The sequence below is a fragment of the Myotis brandtii genome, unplaced genomic scaffold (genome assembly GCF_000412655.1).
Source record: "Myotis brandtii unplaced genomic scaffold, ASM41265v1 scaffold702, whole genome shotgun sequence".
Taxonomy (NCBI): Eukaryota; Metazoa; Chordata; class Mammalia; order Chiroptera; family Vespertilionidae; genus Myotis; species Myotis brandtii.
In genome coordinates, this window is record NW_005370755.1 from 2,128,822 (window position 1) to 2,155,229 (window position 26,408).

Sequence of the window (26,408 nt, forward strand, 5' to 3'; positions counted from 1 at the left end):
TCATAGGCAGCCATCTTGTGAGGGCGTGAGGGTTAATTTGCATATTACCTCTTTATGATATAGGATAAAAAAATCTCCTAGCCTTACTATCAAATAAATTTTTATGTTTTATTTGTTTGATAAATATCTTTCCTTATGATTTTTGTAGCTGTTATTCTGTTTGATATTAAATATTTCCAAAAGTTTATATAGTATTATCTAATATATAATCATTATTATTGTTTTTTTTTTGTCCTAATATAAATGGCTTTAACCTCATCATTTATTTTTTTTTCTTTTATGTTTCAGTATTTTTATTTTTTTAAATATATTTTTATCAATTTCAAAGAGGACTTTTTTTGTCCTAATATAAATAAATGGCTTTAACCTCATCATTTATTTTTTTTCTTTTATGTTTCAGTATTTTTTTAAATATATTTTTATCAATTTCAAAGAGGAAGGGAGAGGGAGAGATAGAAACATCAATGATTTGAATCATTGATTGGCTGCCTCCTGCACGCCCCCTACTATGGATTGAGCCTGCAATCCAGGCATATGCCCTGACAGGGAACTGAACCAGTAGCCTCTTGGTTACTGGTTTGATGCTCAACCACTGAGCCACACCCAGCTGGGTTGGTTCAGTATTTTTAAAATTTCACTATTCAATTTACTTTATTCTGAATGTAACAAAGGAATATAACTATTTTTATTTTCATTAAATGCAATATTATATTTTGGTTTGAATTAAACTTCCTTTTTCTTTTTTATCTTTATTGTAAAGATTTATTCAGATGTTTAAATAACTTTATGGTTAGTTGGTGATATTTAACACTGGCATTTTTATACCAATATTTTTCTCTTCTTGAGTTTTTTTTCTTTCTTTTTCTTCAAGCATGGATCCATAATATTTCTTCATTCATGGTTGATAACACAATTTTCTCATTTTTGAATAAAAATATTGAATCTAAACTTTGTATTTAATTCAAGGCATTTTTATTCATATTATTTTAATAATTCATTTTCTGGATTCATCTTTTTGTTCTCTCTTTCTGCATTACTCTTGACATATATTTGATTTCCCAAATCTATAATATATTTATAACAACCTCATCTAATTCATCTCTTTATCCTCTCTCAGGGGCAAAGTTAAAAAATAAATAAAATTTTGTTTTACTAATTAACATTTATAAAATAACTTATTTATGTTTATAGCTCCCCAGCAGATTTTACTTTGATAATCATGTTTTTATTGCTACTTGAAAGGGAGCTGTATTTATTATTCTTTTAATTGTCTGTAAACATTTGAACACCACATATGTTTCCGAAGTTGGGATTACTCTTCCAATTCCCCCGGAAAGCTGGGAATCAGCATCCTCTCCCTCTTCTTTCTCCAGGTTCCCAATTCATAGCCATGTCTGCCATCTGCCACAGCCAGTGTTGGGCCCAAAGAGCTCTAATTGCACCCGTATAAAATAGCTGATTTCACTTCCTTAGGCTGTCATTATATGCAGTCCTGCTGTTCTACCAGAGATCAAGATTTCATTCCAATTGGAGTTATTGCATGGCAGGCAAATATTGTTCCCACTTACACAACATATTTAGGTCATGCATTCATACTCAACAGATTTGACAGAACACAATAGTTCATGTGTACATTTTTCTTTCAACCTGGGATTTGAGAGTGAGACAGCTTGGAAGGGATGCTCTTGGTGCAGCCGGTCCCTGAGACTTTAGCTGGCTGCTGGCGCATGTTCGTGACCTGAGACACTCTGCTTACCTGGCCAAACCGAGGAGCTGCCCATGGCCTTCCTTTTATAACAAACTTCTGGATGGGTGAGCCACAGTGGTACTTGTTGAATTAGCACAGAACATTTGGACACACATATAACTTGCACTTTCAAGTTAACAAAATTCATATTCAACATATACCAAAATTATTTATAGTTTCAAATGCCTCCTCTGAGTGGGGCTCCATCTTTATAACCCCTCTCCCCATCTCATATTTTTCCTACCTCACTTTACTGTAACTTCATACATGCCAAGTTGTTTGATGCTGAGTTACCTTGAACCTTTTGGAAATATGATTCATCACTTTTCTAATTTTTCTCGCCTTCCTTTGTTAGTGAATAGACTTCAAAGAGAGCTATTTTCTCTGATTCTTTGAAATTGTCCCCTTCTTCTGAATCTTAGCGTCATTTCAAAGATCTTATGGTTTAAGGAAAAAAACAAGATGAAGAAGAAATAGTGCAATTGAAAAGCAGCCTAAGTGTGATGACTCCCCACTTATTTTATATGCCCTTCAAAAAGGAGCCCCAAGGCTTCCCGAACCCTCTGATACTTTCCGTCTTTTACCCGAAAGGAAGGCCTGCTTCTGAGGTTTTATGACCCATTCAAATCCAGAAGGATCTCCCCCTGGGTCTTCTGCCTATATTTTAGATATGTGTTCCAGAAAAGCACCCCTTGTTGCTATGACCCTTGTGTATTATGACAACTCATCTCATAAATTCCCCTCCCTTCTCTAAGGAGGTATTAGTGGGTTTCCAGGCTCTTTTTTCTGAACACTTCTTAGTGCTGCTGTTCTTTTATGGAAGGGAAACTGCAAATAAGACTTCTGTGCATTCTTACAACCAATTGAGTGTGCAGTATATTTAGCAGGCATTCCTTAAAATCATTGGCATTTAATGACACGTTTTCTAATTTTCAGGCCTAGATCATGTTCCTTGTTTTCATCTTTTCCTGGTCATTCTTATAACTCTGGATAGAGGAAGTTAGAAGCCTAAGTCCAGGTCATCATCTTACTCAGAAGCCCATATTTGTTTTTAATAGATGATTATAATTGACCTTTCAGGTCATTTTTATTCTTGAGGATTTATATAAGCAAATTTTGCCCTAAGCCTATTTCTGTAGGCAAGAAGTTTCTCAGGTCAAATAGATGCTGTCAAAATAATGACTCTAGGAACTGTTAAATGTCATGAGGAACTAACATTTTGCCTCTAGTTAAACCAAAAATCATTCAACTGTATCTAAGCTCCAAAGAAATATTAGCCTGTATGACCTAACCTTGCTGATTGATGGCCTGATTAAATTCCAGAGTTACTTGGCAAGTTACTGCAGTTTTTAGGAAATTTTATTGCTTCACAAATATCAGTAGAGCTCACAGTTCTCATCTTGGAAAGGCATTGTAATATATGCAAAAGCATTCTAATTGCGAGGATGCAACACCTTGAAAGACAACACCAAGCCCTCAGGTCAAGAATTGTCATTCTGCACCATGTGCTTTGATGTAAATGTATGAGGGGGGGGGGCAAATCCATTGGGCAATCTAGCTCATGGCATGGCTATTTTATGTATTTTCAACTCTCTTCAAAGAATATCGAATGCTTAGCCAGTCAATCAGAGAGAGATAAATACAGTGACAGCAGAAAGTTTTCATACTTAACTATTGTTATGGATACATAGCCAGGTAAGCAATATAAAAGTATTAATAATATATTACATATACCATTGTTTTAATTTCATTAGCATCCTTGTCAGAGAGGATCTAACATTTTTCTTGTATAAAATTCAGTCACAGATGAAAAACAATGACAAAAGCTAGATCTCATCATAAATTAGGGAGGATCAATTAGAAGGAAGTGAAGCTTATTGAGGTAGAACAATTGCAAGGGTGCCCTAAAAAATGAGGAAGCCCCTCGTAAATCTGGATTCTTCACGGGAATTAAACCCTAGAAACATTATTTGAGTGAACACTTTTTCAGTTCTCCAATTCTGGATGTAGGATATATTTAATGTATTACATTCAGTGGGTACACTAGAACACTAGGATTTTTTTTCAAGAGCCCTGATTGAGAAAGTCCATTCAAGGCCCGGTGATCGATGACAGAAGAAAACAATGATTTATAAAGATATATAAGGGATAGATTCAACAGGAATAGCTCTCCTATTAAAATTGGGAAAGAGTGAGAATTTAATATGGTCCCAAAATTTTAACTTGGAAAACTGGATTTCTGAGATGAAGGAATCTAGGTAAAGGAATACATTTGTGGAAAATTTCATAACTTTATTTTGTCTCCCTTGAATTTGGAATGTCTGTGGGTGATTCAGGTAAAGATATTTAGTAAATGAATCTGGATCTCAGAAGAGAGATTGGAGCTAGTGTATGAGTTTTCTAAAGCCACAATAATGTTGCATAATAAACCACCTCAAATATTTTTAGCTTAATATAAGAATTATTTATTCAACTCATAATTTTATGGGTTAGCAGTAAAAATTGGGCTTGTCTGGGATAATCATCTGGTCTCAGCTGGGCTTCCATACATCTGTTTTCAGGCAAAGTCAGCTGAAGAGCTCAGCTTCTGGTGGTGTCAGCTGGCATGCTTTCAAAATCTTCCACATGTCTCATGCTCTGCATGCTTCTTGCATCCTTCCCACAGGGGAGGCTGGGTGTGTTCTCTCAGAGAGGCTCAGGCACACAGACAAGCCAGCCCAACTGTGCAAGAGAACCAACAGAAGTGTGCACTTTCTCTTGACCACCAGGCTTGAACTGGAACAATATAATCTCCTTCTCATTCTATTGGCCAAATCCCAGAGTGAGAGAGGGTTATAACCACACAATGACAGGGTCAAGGGCTTGGATACAGGAAGAAGGGGAGAACTGAAATTAGTTTTGCATTCTATTATTTCATATGGTTGGGATGACCATGCATCCAGAAAAGTCTCAGGTTACCCTGTTACCCTTATAGAACTATTAGTAACACCCCTTTCTTACTGTAAAAATTGTTCCAATTTGAGTGATAAATTATACAGGAGCCCTACATTTTGGAGGGTTGACTAGGAATCAATGACTTTACTGAAACAGAATTTGTGAAGGAGGTGCCACTGAGCAGGAGCTGAGCTGAGACAGAATGGATATGAGGAAGCCAGGAGAGGAGAGATGCATAAAGGAGGCTAAATGACAAAGTTAACACCACCAAGAAGTGAAGTAAAATATGGAACAAATTTGTCTATTTCACTTGACAACTAGAAATCTTTGATGAACGTAGTGAGAGGTTTCAGAAAAGTGGTTGCAGTGAATTAAAAGTTGACTCTAGTTCTTGCTCTTGCACTGATTTAACACTGAAAATTTTATTATACTTATGGGTCTTAGATTTAAAACAAAAAAGACTGGGATCTAAGAATTGAGGTCCTTCGGGTGCTAACAACACTCTGTGGATTTGAATACTAAAGACTAAATGTACAAGGACCAAGCTTACATTTCTTTCCTTTTCATCATTTTTAGCACTAAAGGAAAATGATCAGATGTGTATTCATTAGGAGTTATTCTAATTTTATTTTATTATGTCTGTAAATTCCATTTTGTCTGTGTATGTGACGTTGTTGATTGACACACAATCAATAAGACCTATTGTAGTTACATTAAATATTTACCAGAACATTATTTGAGACATCTGGAAATCTGTGATATCTCAGCCTGAACTGAAGCCTATTGCACATATTAAACAAGACACTTTTAAAGCTTGTCAAGTTCCGTTTGACAATTGTCCTAACTTGATGAAGCAAATAAGAAAATACCAACTGCTCCAGTAGAGAGTTTACCTTAAAAAGCTTTATGGATTTGATATTGTGTAAAAGTTTCCAACTAGAAGTAGGTACAGTCTTAATGGCAGTAAATGACATTGAAATCTTTAACTAACAAAACCCTCATTTGAAATTAGGAACATAGCTTTGGTAATTTGAAGTTTCAAGGATAACTAATTGACTAACACAGAAAAGGACAAAAAATCTGACAAGTATTGACTTTGCAACAAACAAGAAAAAACTGGAAAAGATGAAACCCACAATTGTCATGCAGTTGAATCCTTTTCTTGGCTATTGCTTAAACTTTACAAACTTATTTTGTCTGAGCTTTTACCTTGACTCATCCAATAGCTTTGGCCAAATATCCCAAGGTCAAATGCATCATAAACATTCTGCAAGGTATGTCTGGCAGAGATAAATCAATAACAAAGTATTAGATTTGATTAAAATATTTACTTTTTCCGTTACCCTTCCACTTCCCATGCTAAATAGCCCTTTCCCTTACTACCTGATCTTTGTTATTGGCTGGCCTCATTTCTTGTCATCATGCCATATGCCTCAGAACTAATTTCTGTTTTTCCATAATTTCAACATTGGAGTTCATGCTCTGATGTGAGGCCATGTGTCACTCAACTTGTTAACAGACTTCAAAGAAATAAAGAAACTCATTTATACAAATTATTTTTATTCCAACAACTTCATAAATTCCAACAACTTCATAATTTGTACAGAAAAGAAAACATGCTTAGCAAGATAATTCTGCTAATTTTTGCTCTGCTCAACTGTCTTTTCAATTATTTTGCTTATTAGAGACGTTTGGATATCATAGAAAATTCCAGAAAACTGGTTATGATATTTATCTAGCTCCTCAGGGCCTTTACCTCAGGGTCTTTCTGCTTAGAATATTCTTCAAACTCTCCCCTGCCCTTCTCCTTTATATAATTAACTCTTGATGTGTCTCCAGGGCTAAGTGTTTTAGTCAATTTGGTTATTATATAACCAAATATCCTAGATTAGGTAGCTCAAACAACAAACCCATATTTCTTACTGTTCTAGAGGCTTGGAAGCCCCAGGTTACGGAACTGATAGATGGGGTGTGTGGTGAGGTGGTTTGCAGGTGGCTGTTTTTCCATTGTATCCTCGTGGTGGAGAGCAGAGAAGGAGGAATGTTTTTAGTGTCCTCCTTATAAAAGCACTAATCTCATCAAGGGGGCTCCACCTTCATGAACTGGTTATCTCCCAAAGGCCTCATCTCAAATATGTCCATTCACTTTAGGAATTATGATTTCAACATATGAATTTGTGGAGGGGTTAGGAGGAGACACAAACATTCAGTCTATAGCACTGAGCTTTCAGAGGCACTTTATTTATTTATTTATTTTTATTGATTAAGGTGTTACAAATGTGTGGTTATCCCCCCATTGAATCCTGCCCTCACCCACACCCTCTGTTGTCTGCTTCCATTGGTTATGCTTATATGCATGCATACAACTCTCTTGGTTAATCTCTCCCCCTTACCTCCACCCTTCCCTACCTTCTCTCTGAGGCACTTTTAAAAGCATCTTTCCCTGATTCTTCAAGACTAGGAAAATTTCCCAGATGTACTTTACACCTACCATCTTCTTACCAGCATTCATCACAAAAAAGATTGTTTTTTTAAGAATACCTATTCTCTTGACTGGATTGAGAATTCTGGATTGAGAACTCTGGGAGCAATAGTGTTTATTTCTGTATTCCCAACAACGTGTGGCACTGAAAAATATTTGGTATCATGCTAAGGCTCTACTTGATATTTTAAGACTTTGTGATCTCATTGATGGATTATGGCTCAAACTGCCTTACTTTTCTGCCTGCCTCTCTCAAGTCCATGTTCAGAACTGACTGAGTTGTCATTCTCAAAACACATTTTATCACATTATGTTCCAGTGCAACCATTCTATAACCATGATATTTATGATATTCAAGACCCTTCATAACATATGTATATTTTTTCAGAGATCAATCAGATCTATTACTATCATCATGGACTAAGAATCTGAAATCCCCAGATGGAAGCCAATATTCTCAAGTGACAGGCTATAATACTTTAGCATATTGTTAGTTTTTTTCTCTATATTGTGATATTCTTGAGAGAAAGGAAAGCTGGTATCCTATTTACATTGCACTTTTGATGGCTAACACAGTAAAATGAATTGATACCCTCTGATGAACTCTGTACTTTGAAGGACCAGCATGACTATTTAAAGGCACATATAAATATTTCTTTTAATATTCAGATATTATGTAAGGCTTAAAAATCTCTTACTGCAATACATCCCATACTTGAGAATTTCCACTCTTAATATATAAACAGAATTATGTTGTTAAAGAACAAACACCACCAACTGGGCTAAAACTAATCCTTTTGGACTAAATCTTAGGGATTTTAACTTAAATAAATCAATTAGTTTGAATGTGCTGATGGAGACTTAGGAAAGGTTTTCCTATAAAGTGATTAATGTAAGACAGTATGAATAAAACAGTTATATCAAGTTTACTGTAACTTGTCTGGAAAAAGTGTATGTGAGCAGAAAAAAAAAGTCTTTTTCATGGAAATAGTGGGAACAAAAGTAAGAATTGTCTGGAAGCTGTATATAATAAGGATGATTGCTTCCACATGTTAGATGTTAAAACAACCTAACACTTTTTGTGTAATTTCATGATCACCAAATGATATTTTAACCATACATTGGTTTCCATTTCAGACTCTTAAGGTTCGGTAACCAAAGGTAAGGAATTGAGTATTCCACTAGCGAACTACCAGCTATGTTTCTTACTAAGAATTGCCATTGTCTTGTGAATTTGTTTAGAATGAATAATCCTTTTCTGTCTTTTCTATCCTTGGTCCACCATAATGTCTTCCCCGCCCAATGTTTAACAAAGGGATGCTTCACTGAGAAGCTGTTGAGTAGCCTATCAGACTCTCTCTCACTTTACATATTTTCCTTTTCAGTAGACACCACAAATCCATGCTTGTGAGAGTTAGCATGTGCCTGAACTTAAAATCTTTAAACCTTTAAATTAACTATCAAATTTTAATATTTAACTTTTTAAGCATCCATTTTTCTGTCTTATATAAATTTTCTGACCAATTGATACCAAGCTGGAAGAAAGGTTCTTTGACTTATCTTGAGGTGTATTTCTCTGAAACATGAGTAAAACATGGGGATTCTCCAGTAAGTTAAGCTGTGGGAAATGCAAACTTCTTTGAGAAGAACATCTTGTGCTTTCCCAAGTCCTACCATTTTGTGTATCTGTCCACAACACCTTCCACTAGGTAAACTCAGGATAACCTATGACTTTTATTTTTCATGGCAGTTGTTTAAGAACACTTTTATTTTCTGTCAAAGCTCCTGTTGAGAATGCTGTTTTTGAACAAACTCTTCTCCATGTATTTAGATGTCTTCAAGCCAGTTATTTACATTTTAGTATTGCAATTAGGTATTTATTTCTGTGATATTAATGGAAATATATTTTCTGTTGTCTTAGGAATTATATTTACTAGTATACTATTGATTTGGTCTTCAGTTACATGATAGAGTTTTCAGATACTTAGGACTATCCTCAATTTGGCCATTTATGTATGCTTTTGAGAGCTGTTAAGTGATTGGCACAATAGAAAAATTAAATTAGATTTAAAATAGTTCTAAAATTTCACTCAACTGAGGCTATTCTTTGATGACTGACTGTGCAAGAGACTTGTCTTAATCTTAGTTTTTAGACATAAATATTTGATGCCTATTTTATATTATGCATAGTATATATTTTATAATTTTTTACTCATAGTTCTTATTTAAAACATATTCACAATAAATATAAATTAAATAATGAATATATGAATGCATCTATGTATAATATAAATTATTATTAGCTTTTTTGCTAAATTATGCAAAGAGAAGTTTTGCTCTGAATTCTATATTAGGGAAATAGTTCCTTTCAGGCAAACATTTTAAGATGGATTCAAATAAACTATAATATCTAAAAATTAAATAAATTATTTTTAAAGAAAGGCCATGGTTGAGAGTCAGGCAAGAGAGAGAATTGCTGAGACTATAGCCAATTTATTCCTAATGATTCTGGTGAGAGGCTAGCTAGTTAAGATTATGAAATAAGATTTGGAGGAAAATATTTTCTTCCCTAACTCTTACAAAAGGAAAATATATTCCTGAATGTACAGAACAAAATTGAAACCACTTCATTGTATTAAAATACTATTTATATGAATGACCTATGATTAAATATACTATATTTCTGCTTTAACATTAATTCTTTACTAAAATTAAAGCACCATAAAATATTTATAAAGAACTATTAAGGTGTTTAAAGAAGACCATTCCTTAACTGTAATTTTGATTATAATTTTTCCAAGCTATATTTCCAATTCTTGAACAATTTTTCAGTTTAATTACAATGTCAAGACATTGAACTGTGCAAAGATAAACCATTTGCTTCCAAAATATAAATTAAAATTACCTCTAAAAATAAATGAAACATTTTAACTTTATGTATACAGCAACGACTTAAAACACCTCTGTATAGAACATATCATTATAAAAGATACCTAATCTCCCAGGTAAACTATTTACTCTGCAAATTTTATCACTCTGAAGAAACCTCAGAAGAATTATTCAGATGTGTAGTTATTATATTAAACTACCAAGGAAAACTTGTATTTATGGTTATGTTATTTCCTTGAGCAGTGAAATAGATATTTTTCCCACTAAGTATCTTTCAGGGTAAGGAAGAGTAGTGCTGTGAAAAAATGTTGTCTCATAAAACATAACTTTTTTTTGGAACATTTAACATCTACTTAGGTGAAGTACTCCCCAATCCCGAAAGTTTGAGAAAAATAATGATATAGAAACCCTTTCATGGCAAACTTCTAATCTGTGAAATATCTAGACTTTGTACTCAAAGATAAAATTTCATGCTTATAAAGTATTTCATATCATCTGAATATAAAAACATTAAAAATCCCTACACTATTATTTGAAAAAAGGAATTTGTCATGGAGTCATGTTATAGTGTGATAGGTAGTATATGCAGATGAAATTATTGTAATATGCTGTGAGATCATTACGTAACTTTCTTTGTAATTATCTTCCTGAAAGTAGTGTAATTTGAGTTCAAGTTCAGCAGACCAACATCAGCCATAAATTAACATGCTTCAAGCCACTTAAGCAGTTTTAAGCCTTATAAATATTGGCAAGTGTAGTGAGAGGGACACTTTTTAGAAAATCTCTAAGCTAATGACTTCACTGGCATTGTTAAATATTCATAGGGAAACCCTGAATACAGAAATGTGAATTTTTATTTTATCTTCACCTGAGGATATGTGTGTGTGTGTTTAAAATTATTTTAAAGAGAGAAAAAGGGAGAGAGAGAAACATTGATGTGAGAGAGGAACATGCATGGGGTGCCTCCTGTAGGCACCCTGACTATTGAGCAAACCCACAACATAGGTGTGGGCCCTGAATGGGAATCAAACCCACTAAACTTTTAGTGTGTGGGATGAGGCTCCAACCAACTGAGCACCTGGCCAGGCCCAGAAATGTAAATTTAAAGGAGAAACTACCACATTAAATATAAAAGATCATATTAGTAAATGATTTTCTTTTTTCAGTAATCATATTATATTTCTCAATGACCTCGATTATTTATTTGCACTAGGAAATGAGTAAATATGTTGAAGCTACAATTAGTTATTAAAAAATAGTCTATTATAAAACAGAAATCTCAATAGTAATGAAATTGGAAGCATTTTCATTGTTCTCTTTCCAACTTTCAATATCTTCACAAAATATGCAACAGTTTAATCAAGAATAATAATTTAAAATGAGACTTATTTGTTACTTTGGCAGACAGAAAAGATTGTTTTATTTATATTTCTTTAATTATTTCCTTGACCATTATTTTGTGTGTAGACAAGTTACATTTTCTCCTTTGTTAATTACCTGTTTAATCATTTTTCATGTGGAATTATTTTCAATTTGAATTAACCATATATAATTCAAATGTTTCTTTTTATGAAGTTTAAAATTTTGTTTTACTTGTCTATTTTTTCCTTTGTTTAACTTTTAGCATATTGAACTTTGGTGTTTGTAGTGTTAATATTTTGGGGGAGGATTGAGGGGATTTTTTTTCTGTGAACATATAGCTCAGAAAGTCATTCTTCTCACCTGTAAGTTGGTTAATATTTATATTTCTTCTAATTTACCAGTGCTTATTCTTTTTTTTCCCAGTGCTTATGCTTTTACAGCAGTTTTAAGTTAAGTTTATAATATTGAGATAGGTGTACAGAGATTTAAGTTTTCAATATTGAGATAGGTGTATGGAGATTTAAGTTTACAATATTGAGGTAGGTGTACAGAGATTTTTAATATACCCTGGGCCCCCCACACATACATACCCTTTCCCAGATATCCGTCACTAGAATGGTACTCTTTTTTTTTTACTAATATTGTTCCAAGTTCACTTAGAACTTTCACAAGTCTGTATAAAGTAGTTCTCTTCACTATACTTTTTTGGTCTTATTTAAGCTTTCTACAACAACTCTTAGTTTCCAAGAAGAAGCTGCTAATAAAGTAATCCATTCTATATTTAGTCATTGGCTACAAGACATGAAATATGTATCCTGCCTCTATTGACCTTGAATATTTTGTCAAATCAATTCTCATAAGACTTGAACTTTGAATCACACCTGTATATTTTGGTTACCATGCACACCTGAAAGGCAGAATAGTGTACATTGAAAAATTCTAAAATTCAATATTTTTTCCGAGTCAGGTCAGGGGTTGGAAGAAGGCAGAGAAGCAGCAGCATCGTTTGTGGTGGCTTTCTTCTGGAAGAATGGCATGTCTTACACTTTATAATTGAGACTTGAACAGATTTATTAGCTAAGTGAAAAAGACAAGTGTTACACTGAGACTTAGACTTGAGAATCATTTACCAAAATCTGAGAATAGCTGTGATTATACAAAGCATAGATCTCAAAATAATTGGGTTCAAAATTAAGTACAAGCCTATAATAGAAAATGCATTTTAAAAGGTAGGCCAACCTGATGTGTCTTTCCGTAAAGTATCAAAAAAAGGAAGAGACCATACCATTACTTTTCTAGTAAAGAACATTCCTGGAAGAAAGAACAGCAAGTGCAAAGGCTGCTGAAGCAAGAGTGTAGAGGCTGGGGGTGGGGTGGTGTGGAGAGAATGGTAATGAGATAGGTGGTAGGGAAGATCATGTAGGGCCTTCTTTCATCATAAGGATTTTAGTTTTTATTCTGGGAGTTGAGAAACCACTGGAGGGTTTTGAGCAGAGGAGCAGCATGAACAGGATCTTTTAAGGTTCTGTATTTGAAAAATAAAAATTGTGGAAGGACCAGGGTTGAAGCAGTTAGGAAGTTACTGATGAAATTCAGTGAGAACATTGTGATTGATAGTTCGTTATAAATTCAAATATTCCTATTGAGTAAATAGGCACAGGGAGAGGAGACTACAATCTAATGGGAGTAATGATTCTATTCCACTATTTATGAAAATATGGATATAATCAACTCCATATTAAAACTGAACTAGAGCCCTAGCCGCTTTGGCTCTGTGGATAGTGTTGGCCTGCAAACTGAAGGATCCTGGTTCGATTCCAGTCAAAAGGCATATGCAGGTTGGGGGCTCAATCCCCAGTAGGGGGTGTGCAGGAGGCAGCCAATCATTGATTTTCATCATTGATGTTTCTATCTCTCTCACTCTCTTCATTCCTCTCTGAAATCAATAAAAAACATATTACAAAATAAAAATAGAAAAAAATTAGAGATCAAAAGATAATATTTTTTAAAAATAATCTTAAATCTGAGCAGTACCTAGAATTAAAGAATTCTCTTATTTGACCTTTAAAACATCACTATAAGTTATATTAAGCAGAACATATCCCTATTTTCAAATAAGGACAATGGAATTCAGAGATGTTATATGTAAGTAATAAATGGTCTGTCTGAGCTAACGTGGGCTGTCTAACAGGAGAATGAGAGGGCAAACAAGTTCTCTAGCTGCTATGCTTTCCCCTTGTTGTTCCCTGATGCTGGAGGTTTTCAGTCTCCACTCTCCACTCTCTCATGAAACACTAGCATATTTCTTTAAAAACAAGTGAGTGGAGTCCATCTGGAACCCATAATGTATTTAGTTCTCAAAACTGAAGTCATTTTCAAAAAATATCAATGATTTGCAAAATGTGAAATAAAGCAATTACAGTATATATGAAGTATTTCTAAATATAATGATACATATTGCTTACTGTTTGCAAAGTATAAATTGCTTGACCCAAACAACTTTGACATGATTTATTTGTAGGTTGTTCATAAGCTGCAAAAATCATGTTAATAGAAATAACATTTTTTATAAAAATGAATATAATTCTCAAACAAAAAAAATATAAAGAGAATAACACTACACTTTTGTAAAATCACATTAGTATCTCGCTTAATAGATTGCCATTTGAGGGACCGTTTTCTTTTTTTTTTCCAGCCTTACAGAAATTTATTTATTTTATAAGTTTCTTCAAAGAACCAGTTTGGTCTTTATTGATCTTCCATTGTATTATTTCAATATGTATATATTCTAAACTTTAGAGTCCCATGTTTAGCAGAGAAATATTGAGGCTGTATTTTTTTTTTCATTATAGTGAGGTTAAAAAACTAATTTGCCTTCAAAATACTATTTGGATTTTATTTCATAGTTTTGATAAGTTGTTTTCATTCAGTTCTAATTATTTGCAAATATTCAGTAATATTTTTTTGATATGCAGCTTATTTAAAACTGTGTTTAAAAATTAACAGATGTATAAATTTTAAAAATATATAATTATGTTATTTATTTATGCCAATTGAATCATGATGAAAAAATAGAATTTTTATAACAATTATGTTAAATTTTTTAAGATTTGCTTTATGGCTTATATTGTCTGATTTTTTAAATGGTCCACATATGCTCGAGAAAATGTGTAGTCACTAGTTATTTGGTGAAAAATTTTTATGTGCCCTTTTCTTAAATTTTCTATTTTCCACAAATTATCAACCTCTAATTCTCTGAGTGTTGCATCTAGCCTTTTATGCCACTCTGTTTTTGTATTTTGATTAGGAAAATGTATTTTTTATTTAATCATCCCTATTTCTTAACTTATGCACTGTTATGACCTGAATGTCTATGCCCTGCCCCACCAAATGCAAATGTTGAAGCCATAACCTCTATGTGATGGCATAAGGAGGTGAAATCTTTGAGAGATAATTACATTTAGATGAAGTCATCAGGATGGAGCTCCATGATGAGATTCATGCCCCTATAAAAACAAGAAGAGACACCACAGCTTCCTTTCTGCCACATGAGGATAAGAAAGAATACAGATACCTTAAAGCTAGGAAGATAGCCCTTACTATGAACCAAATTTTCCTTGTCTGACACCTTGATATTGTATTATTATTTATTAATGATTGCATTATTTTTTTTCATACAAATAACTGTAAACCTACTTTTTCCCCACCCTCTATGTACAAATAAAGAACAGTTATAAAGCAAAAGGCAGGTTTTAATTTCTATCTAATAGTAAAGACCTGCCTGCAATATAACAATTTTTTCAACTCTGCTAACTTGAAAAATAAAATAGATATCCTTTTTTATAACTTTAACTAGTGGCCCAGTGCACAAAATTTCTGTACAGGGAGGGGGGGTTCCCTCAGCCCAGCCTGCACCTTCTCCAATCAGGGACCCATTGGGGGATGTCCAACTGCCAGTTTAGGCACGATCCTAAAGGCAGTCAGTCATCCTTCTCATAATCTGGGATTGCTGGCTCATAACCGCTCACCTGCCTGCCTGCCTGATTGCCCCTAACCCCTCTGCCTGCCTGATCACCCCTAATTGCCCTCCCCTGCCGGCCTGATCTCACCCCCAACAGCCCTCCCCAACAGCATGATCTCACCTCTAACTGCCCTCCCCTGCTGGCCTCAACACGCCTAACTGCCTCTGCCTTGGCCTCCCACCACCATGGCTTTGTCTGGAAGGAAGTCGAACGTTTGGAAGATGGCCAGTCAACCCGGTCTAATTAGCTTATTACCCTTTTATTAGTATAGATAGATTATATAGGATAGGATTGCTTAAATGGGGGGTGGGGAGCCTTTTTCAGCAGGAGGAGCTGCTCTTGGCAGACAAAAACACATAACCCCTACATCTGGACTGATAGCCAGCCATATGCACTATACTGCCCAACTGGTCATTAAAAAATTGAACCACTTTCTTACACCTTACACCAAACAGCTGTTGCCCTTAAAATCCCTCCTCAGCCCCCACCTTATCTTCTGCCTTGCAGTTCACCCAGTTTCTGATTGGTCATTAGTTTCTGATTGGTTGGTTTCTATGCCAAACAGCATCTCCGGGCCTATCTCTGGGCCTGATCAGAGAGGCGGGCTGATTAGCAGCCCCCTCGGAGGCCCCGAGAGAAAGAGAGGTGCGGGCTTCTAGCAAAGCCCAGAATGAAAGAGAGAGGCAACGGCTGATCAACAGCTGCCATGGGGGCTGCGGATCAGACCCTGTCTCTCTCTCTTTGGGCCTCTCTCTGGGCCTAATCCACAGCCCCCTCGGCAATTAGTGCTGGGTCACTGTGCCCAAAGAGAGAGACAGCGCAGCGACCCAGCACTGATTGCCACGAGGCTGCAGATCAGACCCTGCCTCTTTCTCTAGGCCTCTCTCTGGGACAGATCCACAGCCCCCTCAGCAGTCAGTGCTGCTGGGTATGACCCAGCACTGACTTCCAGTGTTCGGTTGAGCCTTCAGTCGTTGTGGATGCTCTTTATATATATAGATAAGAACTTCTTCACTATAATTCAACTTTTCCTGCAGCAGCTTTATTAAGCTCTCCCTCTCCAATGGTTGTTTCTCTTCTATAAATAAAAATTAAATTCAGCATAAAAATAGCACCCCTTATCCTCTCTTTCAAAAAAGTGAGCAAGCAAAACACTTGTCTTGATGTTGCCATTTTGTCTCTTAGCAATAGCGGGCATATTTTCTTCACTGTTAGCATAAGTTCATTGATATATTCGCTCAAATATTTATTCTGGAAACATTTACTTAACACTTCAATTGGTCAGTCATAATGCTTGATACTGTAGAAACAGGGAGAGGAAACAAAATTCTTCATTAAAAACACAAGGAAGGAGCCCTAGATGGTTTGGCTCAGTGGATAGAGCATCGGCCTGTGGACCAAAGAGTTCTGGGTTTGATTCCGGTTAAGGCTCTTCCATGTCCAGGCACTGATTGGGATGTATGCAGGAGGCAACCAATCAATGTGTTTCTCTCACATTGATGTTTCTCTCTGTCTTTCCCTCCCTCTTCCACTCTCTCTAAACATTTAATGGAAAAATATCCTTGGTTGAGGATTAACAACAACAACAACAAAAAAAAAGCACAAGGGAGGAGAAAAAATAAGCATTTTATTATATTCACTAGAGGCCTGGTGCACAAAATTCATGCACTGGGGTTGGGGTCCCTTAGCCCAGCCTGCGTCCTCTCACAGTCCAGGAGCCCCGAGATCAATTGCCCTGCAGAAGGAGACCCCACCCACTTGCCACAGCACCACCCTCTTTAGGGTGATCATGGAGACCCCCAATTGATCGCCCCACCAGCCAGTGTCCTGGGCCTCTCTCTGCAGGGTGATCATGGGGTGATGGCCGGGCCCCTGACCAATCACATCGCACTCACCTTGGCTGGCCGGGTGCCAGTGGGTGTCATAGCGTGGTAGTCCAGTGGGTCATTCCATTTTTTGGCCGTTCATTCGATTTGCATATTATGCTTTATTATTATAGATTGACAGAGATATTATTAAGAGAAAGTCCAGTGGGTCATTCCATTTTTTTTGCCGTTCATTTGATTTGCATATTATGCTTTTATTATTATAGATTGACAGAGATATTATTAAGAGAACATAAGGGTGAGGGAGTAAGTGATCAACCAAAAGACTTGTATGCATGAATATTAGCATAACCAATGGACAGGGTGGAGGGTGTGTGAGGGCATATGCTGGGGGTTGGGAGTGACCAGGGAGAGATTACTGGGGGAAAAAGGGGACTTACGTAATACATTAAACAATAAAGAGAGGACTCTTTAAATTTAAAAAAAAAGAAAGAAAAAATCAGAGTGTCTAGTCTAGCTCAGATACTAACCAGTTATTTTCTTGAGCAAGTAACTTCATGTCTCTGAGCCTTAAAAATAAATTACTTATAAAACAATAAATTGAAATTAATGGCCTTTGAATTTCCTTTCAGCTTAAGAAGTTCATTAAGCAGTAGTATTTCTACGATATCCACTAAAAGTTGACCTCAGGTCACTGATGGCAAATGCACAACATTTTATGTATGACAACCATCTGTCCTAGTTTGACCAAGACTGTGTTAGTTTACTCCTGTTGTTTTCATGTAAACACCTTCACTGTCAAAATTATTCTGGTTTAAATATAAACTGTAAAAGTAAACTTATACACGTAGAAAACTTATACATGCAGAAAAGTAAACTAATACATGTAGAAGAGGTAATGCTGGGTCAAGCTGATATATTTATAAAGCAAGTAGAGTAGTGATAATAGTAACAACAATGAAAAAAAAAAAAGAGAGAACATATAGAAATATAATGCAATGCAGGGCAATGTGGAGATGATGATGGAATAGAAATCTTCTTGCAGTCGATATTTTACCAAAAAACAAAAACAAAACTACTGACAACCACTTATTTCTTAAATTAGATTGTGTTCACCACTTGAAAGTCACAGTTTTGGGCAGTAAAGACTTGGTGGGGTAGGGGTTGGGTGGAGGGGGGGGTAAAGTATGGGGAAATGGGAGACATCTGTAATACTATCAATAATAAAAAGCATATTTTAAAAAAAAGAAGTCACAGCTTTTTATTTTTTTTTATTTTCACATTTACTAATGATCTAAATGGGAAATTCAATGATTCATTCTTAACTACCCAGCACTTCAAATCTTGCATCTCTCAAGATCTAGCTCAAATGTCCCTCATTCCTGATTCACTTGTTATTTCATTATCCAAACGTCAATAATAAAAAGCATATTTTAAAAAAAGAAATTCACAGCTTTTTATTTATTTTTTTTAACATTTACTAATGATCTAAATGGGAAATTCAATGACTCATTCTTAACTACCCAGCACTTAAAATCTTGCATCTCTCAAGATCTAGCTCAAATGTCCTCATTCCTGATTCACTTGTTATTTCATTATCCAAACTCTACTCCTGGAGTATTTAATTAATGCAAGCATAAGCAATGCTGACTTACTGGTTTGTATATTGTTTTTGAAATTATCCTTAGCCTGTGTCTACACTTTCATCATTCTGAGGCTACCTCATCCACAGAGCCTAACACATAGCCCTGAACCTAATGCATACTAAAAAAAATACTGATCTACTGAATTAATTTAGAAGCATATGGAGAATTAATCTAGAAAGTGTGTGACACCAGTTTTATCTACTTGAATTACTAAATAATATAAGTAAGCATCTAATTGTGTAAACTTACTAAGAATTAGGCATTTAGACATGCCATTATAAGTAAAATTAAAATATATACACACACAAGTTACTCACAGAATACAAACATTCATAAAAATAAATTAGATTTTTTTAACAAATTACCTTTTTTTCCATTTTGTAAATAGTGGCAACATGTTGGCTACATCAAGTGGTGACACTACAGTTAAATTATGGAACATGACTAGCGGCAATTGCACTTTGACCTTTGAAGGCCACAAACATGCAGTATGGTCCTGCACATGGCATTCCTGTGGTGACTTTGTGGCTTCATCTTCATTGGATACTACCAGCAAAATCTGGGATGTTAATAGGTAAGAAGTACTTTAAACATCATTCATCCTCTACGTTGATAAATATGCATCGGTAATGTTGTGTGTCATCGGTAATGTGTGTGTGTGTGTGTGTGTGTGTGTGTGTGTGTGTGTGTGTGTGTGTTTTCCCTCAATACTACCACTGTGAAGCATTTTTTTTTACAACTGTTAGTTCATAAATTTGTAGAGAGCTACTTAAAAGTTTTGTGAAATCCATTTCTAATTCCATTAGTCTTTGTGGATATAATGAGTCCTTTCCAAATATAGGTATCAAGATCAAGCCTATATATTACATTAGAATTGCTTCATTGGAAAGCTGTTTGTTTTAAGCAAGATAGAAACAAATATTCATTTCAAACAGGTTGTTAATTCTCCCTTTTCACAGGATTATTATCTCTGTATTATCAAACTAACAATTTAATAGACATAAATATAACAGAAATAATTACATGTTTTAGCTTAATTTTAATATACTATTTTCCCAAATTAAATGCTTCTGGCTATTTAAAAATTATAAGAACTAATACAATTAATTGTATGCAAAGTCCTATATAATATCATATGAATATAGAAGCTTTTCATTTTGCTTTCAATTCAAGACAGACATATCTATTATGTTTACAGTGTCAAAATACATGTGCTTCGTGTATATTTGGATGAGTATTACTTTCTGTTAGGTATACAAATTGGATATAAAGAGCTACTCTCAAATATCATAATGGCCTCAGTTAACTAAAGAATCAAAAATCACTAGTGGCCCGGTGCATGAAATTTGTGCATGGGGGGGTGGGGTTCCCTCACCCAGCCTGCACCCTCTCCAATCGGGGACCCCTTGGAGGATGTCCAACTGCTGGTTTAGGCCAGATACCACAGGGCCCCTAAGCCCTCTGCCTGCCGGCCTGATCTTGCCCCAAACTGACCTCTCCTGCTGGCCTGATCTCGTCCCTAAATGCTCTCCCCTGCCAGCCTGGTTGCCCCTCAACTTCCCTCCCCTGCTGGCCTGATCTCACCCGCAACTGCCTTCCCCTGTTGGCCTGATCACCCCTAACTGCCTCTGCCTTGGCCCCCACCACCATGGCTTTGTCCAGAAGGAAGTCGGATGTCTGGAAGATGGCTGGTCGAACCAGTCTAATTAGCATATTACCCTTTTATTAGTATAGATAGATTATATAGGATAGGATTGCTTAAATGGGGTGGGGGAAAACCTTTTTCAGCAGGAGGAAATGCTCTTGGCAGACAAAAACACATAATCCCTATATCTGGACTGATAGCCAGCCATATGCACTATACTGCCCAACTGGTCATTAAAAAAATTGAACCACTTTCTTACACCTTACACCAAACAGTTGTTGCCCTTAAAACCCCTCCTCAGCCCCCACCTTAGGTTCTGCCTTGCAGTTCACCCAGATTAGGTTCTGATTGGTCCGTTTCTATGTCAGTCAGCATCAAAAGCTTCATCTCCTAGGCAGCCATTGGCTCCTCACAGTTCACCCAGATTTGGTTTTGATTGGTCAATTTCTATGCCAGTCAGTGTCAAAAGCTCTGCCTCCTAGGCAGCCATTGGCTTCTGATTGGCCAGTTTCTATGCCAGTCAGCATCTCTGGGCCTATCGCCAGGCCTGATCAGAGAGACAGTTCTGATTGTTCAGTTTCTATGCCAGTCAGTGTCTCTGGGCCTATCTCTGGGCCTAATCAGAGAGGCAGGGCTGATCAGCAGCCCCCACAGCCGCTGGCGAGGCCCGGAGAGAAAGAGAGGTGCGGCTGATGGTGAAACCACAGAGGCTGCTTTTGTCTCCAAGCTTCTCTCTGGGCCTGATTCACAGCCCCCTCAGCAGTCAGTGCTGGGTCGCCACACCCACAGCGGGGCAGTCAGTGCGGGGTCACTGGGGTGACCCAAAACTGACTACAGGACTGACTTCTGGTCATCCATTCAGTTGTTTTTGATGTTACGGACCGTGGCTCTTTATATATATAGATCAGTCAAGTTCCTGATCACTTTAATTATTGAACAATGTCCAGATTCTAAATATGTCATAAGGACTCCTAAAAATTTCGGTGAACAGTTGTCACTGAGCCATTGTGGTTTATTTTGAAGAGAAAAATTGACTAATTTAAAGATGGACACTGTTGCTTTGAGGTCATTTGTAAAACCTTGAACAAACTTTCTCCATTCTTCCTTGAGTCATGGGTAACATATTTAGAGGAAGGTCAGGTAAGGTACTTGCAAAAGGTCAGCAGATTTTCTGGGAGGATTCACTGAAAGTGTGGGCTCTTTCCTGTGGGTAAATTGATTATCTCCTGATGCCATGTGCCAAGTTTTAGGCTATTCTTTATCAGCACCAATATCACCCTTCTGTATTGGTTTTAGTGATGCTGAGTACTGGAAATTTGCAAGCCACATTTTTGCTTTGCCCAGCTGACTTTCTGTTAGGCTTTAGCAATACTTGTAGAAGATAGCAAGGCCGGAGGAAGAAGAGGGGACTTGCTTCTTCCTGTCTCCTTTCTGTGGGCTCCCTGGGAGCATCATTCGAGCAGCACTTCACCTCAGCAACAGCAGGGCCTTCTCATCACATCAGCTGAATCCAATTGGAAGTTTTCCCAACGCCTGCACCAGCGGGTGCATCATGCCATCATCAAAGACATTAGTCTCAGCAACTAGGTGCCCTCTTTCCAGAGGTCTGTGTTTCCTGCTCTGCATGGCTCCTCCTCTGAGTTGTAGAACACCAATATCAGCAGAAAAGTAGGGGCCCCACGCAGAGGGCTGAGTTTTAGCTCTGCAGGCACCCCTTTCCAAGGTTCTAAGTTTCAGTAATTCTACCCTATTCCCTTGGTTCACTCAGTCCTACAGATAGTAGCTCCTTTCTGCAGTTGCTTTTTCCAGGATACCTTAATGTTTTCTTTTTCTCTTTTTAGTTACCTGGTTAACAACTTTATATAGTTAACAATCCCATGTATTAAATCCCTACTGTTAAAATGATGGGTGCAAATTCTATATCCTGACTAGACCTGGACAGGTACAGGGCATTAATTAATGGATAAATAGCATAAGCCACCTGTGTTATAAGATATAGATTAGGAATGTTGGAATATGCTATATGAGGAAACATGGCTATGAATAATTAATTTTAGACTTAAAATAGTGACAATGTGAGGTATGTTTTAATTTTAAAAAGGGTACCATTTGGTTATCTGAATAATCAATCATGTAAATCTTAACTTTATGTTTCTAATTATGTGACCAGATTTTATAAATATTTTCTATAATAGATTATTGGAATTTTTTAAAACTACTTCATTGAGGTATGATTGACATACAAGAAGCTGTAAATATTTAATGTCGACAAATTGATGAGTTTGGAGTTAAGTATACACTCATGAAATCATCACTAATCTATGCCATAAATATACCCATCACCTCCAAAAATATATCCCTGCTCTCTTTATCTAGTCTCTTAGCAAATTTTTAAACATTCAATATAGTACTGTTAACTATAGGTACTATGTTGTACAGTATATATCTCTAGGACTTAGTCATCTTGTATAACTGAAAATTTAATACTATTATCTAATTTTAATATTTATCACCTTTTACTTAGATGAGGAGCCTAATAGAAGTCATGTCCCATTCTAAAATATATCTTCAAATGTGCTTTAACTATGGTTAAAGATGGATTCCTAATAGACTCATCCCTTTTTAGAATCACATCAAAGACTTTGACTTGACAGCTTTACTCCATGACCCTGATATCTAAATGCTTTCTTCCAACTGATACTCAGTAGAGATTGATATAATACATGAACATTTCTCCTGATTGATGCCAAAAATCCTTTACATTTCAAAATTCCCATCAATGTTAACGGCTCATTTTCATCATCAAAGACAAAAAAACTTATATTAATTTTGAAGCTGAGGGACTAGACAAATTTTAACAAATAATGGAGTAATTGATTATTATATAGTGACTATTGATATATCTTTCACAGCTAATATCAAAGCACTAAACTGTAATTTCTGATTACGCATGGATCAATGCTGTGTAGATATATCTAAAACTAGTGTCTGATTTTTAAATTTCATAGGTTAATGGAGCCAGCTTAGTGACTTAAGGGGAGAGGTTATTTGCCTTGGTGAGATTTTAGTAGTAGAAGCTGTTCTGTTCTGTTCTGGGTCATATACTCTAATCCTGATGCCACGTGGTTCTTAACAAGACAAATTATATTGATAGACTGTGCTGTTCACCAAAGTAGGGCAAGTTTAGACTATATTATTCTCTCTCACACTCTTCCCTACCCTTAGAACCCCTGGCCCTAGCCCTTCAACTGTTCCTGAATTGGGCATTATCTACCAAGATCATCTCATTAGCTCCTTACCAGAAAGTTGGATAACTGGTAATTATAATTCATGTAAAAAATCCAGATCAAGATCCACTTTTGCTAAATTCTAATAAGAAAAATATCTGTGGCACCCTTAGACTGGATGATCAGCACTCCACAGGTTTCTACAAATAATTAACAGTAGCACTTTGATGATCTTAATGATCATTTATATAAAGTGGAAATTTATATGTGTTCCACTTTGTAATCACTGATTTCTGCATAGACACACACACACACACACACACACACACACACACACACTATTGTATCCTAAAGTAGAGAGTGGTTGGCAAATGGCAGTTTTGTTGCATGAATGATAAAAAAAAGAATAAATCAACACATACATAGAACAAAATGTTCACCTTGGCCCCATCCACATTCAAACTATAATTTAATTGTTGTCTTGTTCTACATGACTCTATAAAGTGATGAAAACAGGATAGGAAAATCAGAAAATATATTAGCAGACTATAAAAATAATTTGGGTTTCTCTAAATTATAAGATTATGAGTAAGTATCCATGAAATGAATTATGAGTGTCTGGTTCTATTACAGACATTAGAAAATTCTAATATTCCATTGCTGCCCTCAGTGAGATTACAAGTAATTTTAAAATGTAGCACTTTTGAAGCAGAGAATATGCATTGTATTTGAAATTTATAATATCAGGTAGGGTGTTCTGGTTTACTTCTGGCTGTTTTTCTTCCAAGGTAGCTGGATACTTAGCTGAGTAGCTATTCTACAGCATTATGATGATATTTGGAAGGCAGACCATGTGCCTGCTTTATAGCTTGAGAGGAAGGGAGAAGAGCCGAAGTTACTGAGTGTAGCTGCCCCCACTGCGTTTAACAAGATACTACACAGAGAAGAACTGAGTTGGTTGTATAGTAAGGATGGAAGGAAAAATAGAGTTTTGTAAAATTCAACAGCTTCTGGACCTCCAACAGTGGGAGATAAATCTGTTGCCCTTATATCCAAATGTATTGTTTCAGATGACTCAAGATTAAGTTGAGAGAGAAAAATGAAGCAGGTTTAGAAACTTTGTTTAGAACAGTAATTTGTGATTATTGCTGCACTGCATGGACTGTAAGCAAATGTATCAGAAGCCTACCCAGTTTTTGAGAGAATTATATTGACAAAGAAATCATGAATCTGTGCCTAATATCCCCATGACTCTTCAAACGGTAAAACCATCCTCAGGGCCCTGAACTCACATCCAGAGGAAGTGGACTCGTAGTGTTTTACAATCCTCAGTGGAAGCACAAACCACAGCACCCACATCAGATGTGGCCATAGAGATAGTGGACAAGGAAAATCCTTGGCTGTGGAATAAACCTAGAGGCCACAGAGAACAATGGACAAAGGATCTCCTCTTAGGGAGAGAGGCATGATCCAATCAAAGCATCTTTTCAGTGCCATGGCCAAGTTCCTCGTGATCCTGCCCAGAGTTCTATCTCATGTGTTTTCCATTTTTCTATTTTCTGTACTGGAGTGTGTATTGCAGTTATTCTGTCTTTGCTTCCCTGTTTTGCATTGTGCTGGTGATGGTGGAGGAGGCAGAAGATCTGGCTTTTATTTTTGGTCACCAGAACACAAGTGACACCTCTGACCTCATTGGAGGAGATTGTGTGTCACACAGAGATCAAGGACTGTGAAATCCATGCAGTAAATGAGTGGGACCTGTGTTGTCTCCTTTTGGGGGGACAGAGGGGTCAGTGACTACCCTGCAAGTGGAAGGAAGGATGGCACAGATATTTGGTGAGCAAAAGGCCAAGCTATGGCAGATATCATTAGCTGTTTGCCAGAATCTCCTTCTTCCATGTTTGTGGGGCACTTGGCTGCCTATTTAAATGGTACTTTTCAGCCTTCCTTTCAGTTGTGTAGTTATGTCAGTACGTTCTCTACAATAGAATATTAGTTGAATGATATATGCCATTTCTACATTCTTCCCCCCATGTGTTGGGATGGAATATCAATGGCATTGGCCAGAGTCTTCTTAGAAGCCAGTTATGGACAATGACAGAGCAATCCTTAGCCTGCTTAAAGTAAAGCCACTCCCGCCCCCTAGTCCTTATCTCCAGTTAGCTTTCATCATTCTCTGGATTCTTTAGCAACAAGAAAATAACTTTTATTTTATTTGAGATACTATATTTCTAGTTTATTTATTATTGCAGTTGAACCTGTCCAGTCCAATATAGGCATCTGGTAAATAGTTTTTAGGTGATGTTTTCCCCTCATGACATATTAATAAGTCAACAAAGACGAGCCCTGCAATATTCTCAAAATTATTTGGATAAGGTAATAACAGACAGTCTGTGCTGATAGTGGTTGGCTCTACGGCTCCCTGTAATTTTATTTTTCCTTTCCCCTTCCCCTTTTCCTCGGACTTTGCTTGCTATCCTGTTGGAACTATGAGTTCCTACTTGCCAGTAATAACGCAACTTGGCTTATATGCAAGTTAATGCTTATAAAATAGCTGTAAATTATAAGAAAATATGCAACTATAATATACTAGAGACCCGGTGCACAAAAATTTGTGCACTCGGGGGG

General features: G+C 36.2%; 1 protein-coding gene across 1 annotated transcript in view; it reads left to right on the plus strand.

Annotated features, from left to right (window-relative positions):
- The window catches only part of SPAG16 (sperm associated antigen 16), a 638,516-nt gene that overhangs the window by 289,403 nt on the left and 322,705 nt on the right, over positions 1-26,408 (plus strand). The window contains exon 12 of the mRNA XM_005882297.2: positions 19,297-19,482. Coding sequence (XP_005882359.1) covers positions 19,297-19,482 — 186 coding nt within the window. The remainder of the gene's footprint in view (positions 1-19,296; positions 19,483-26,408) is intronic.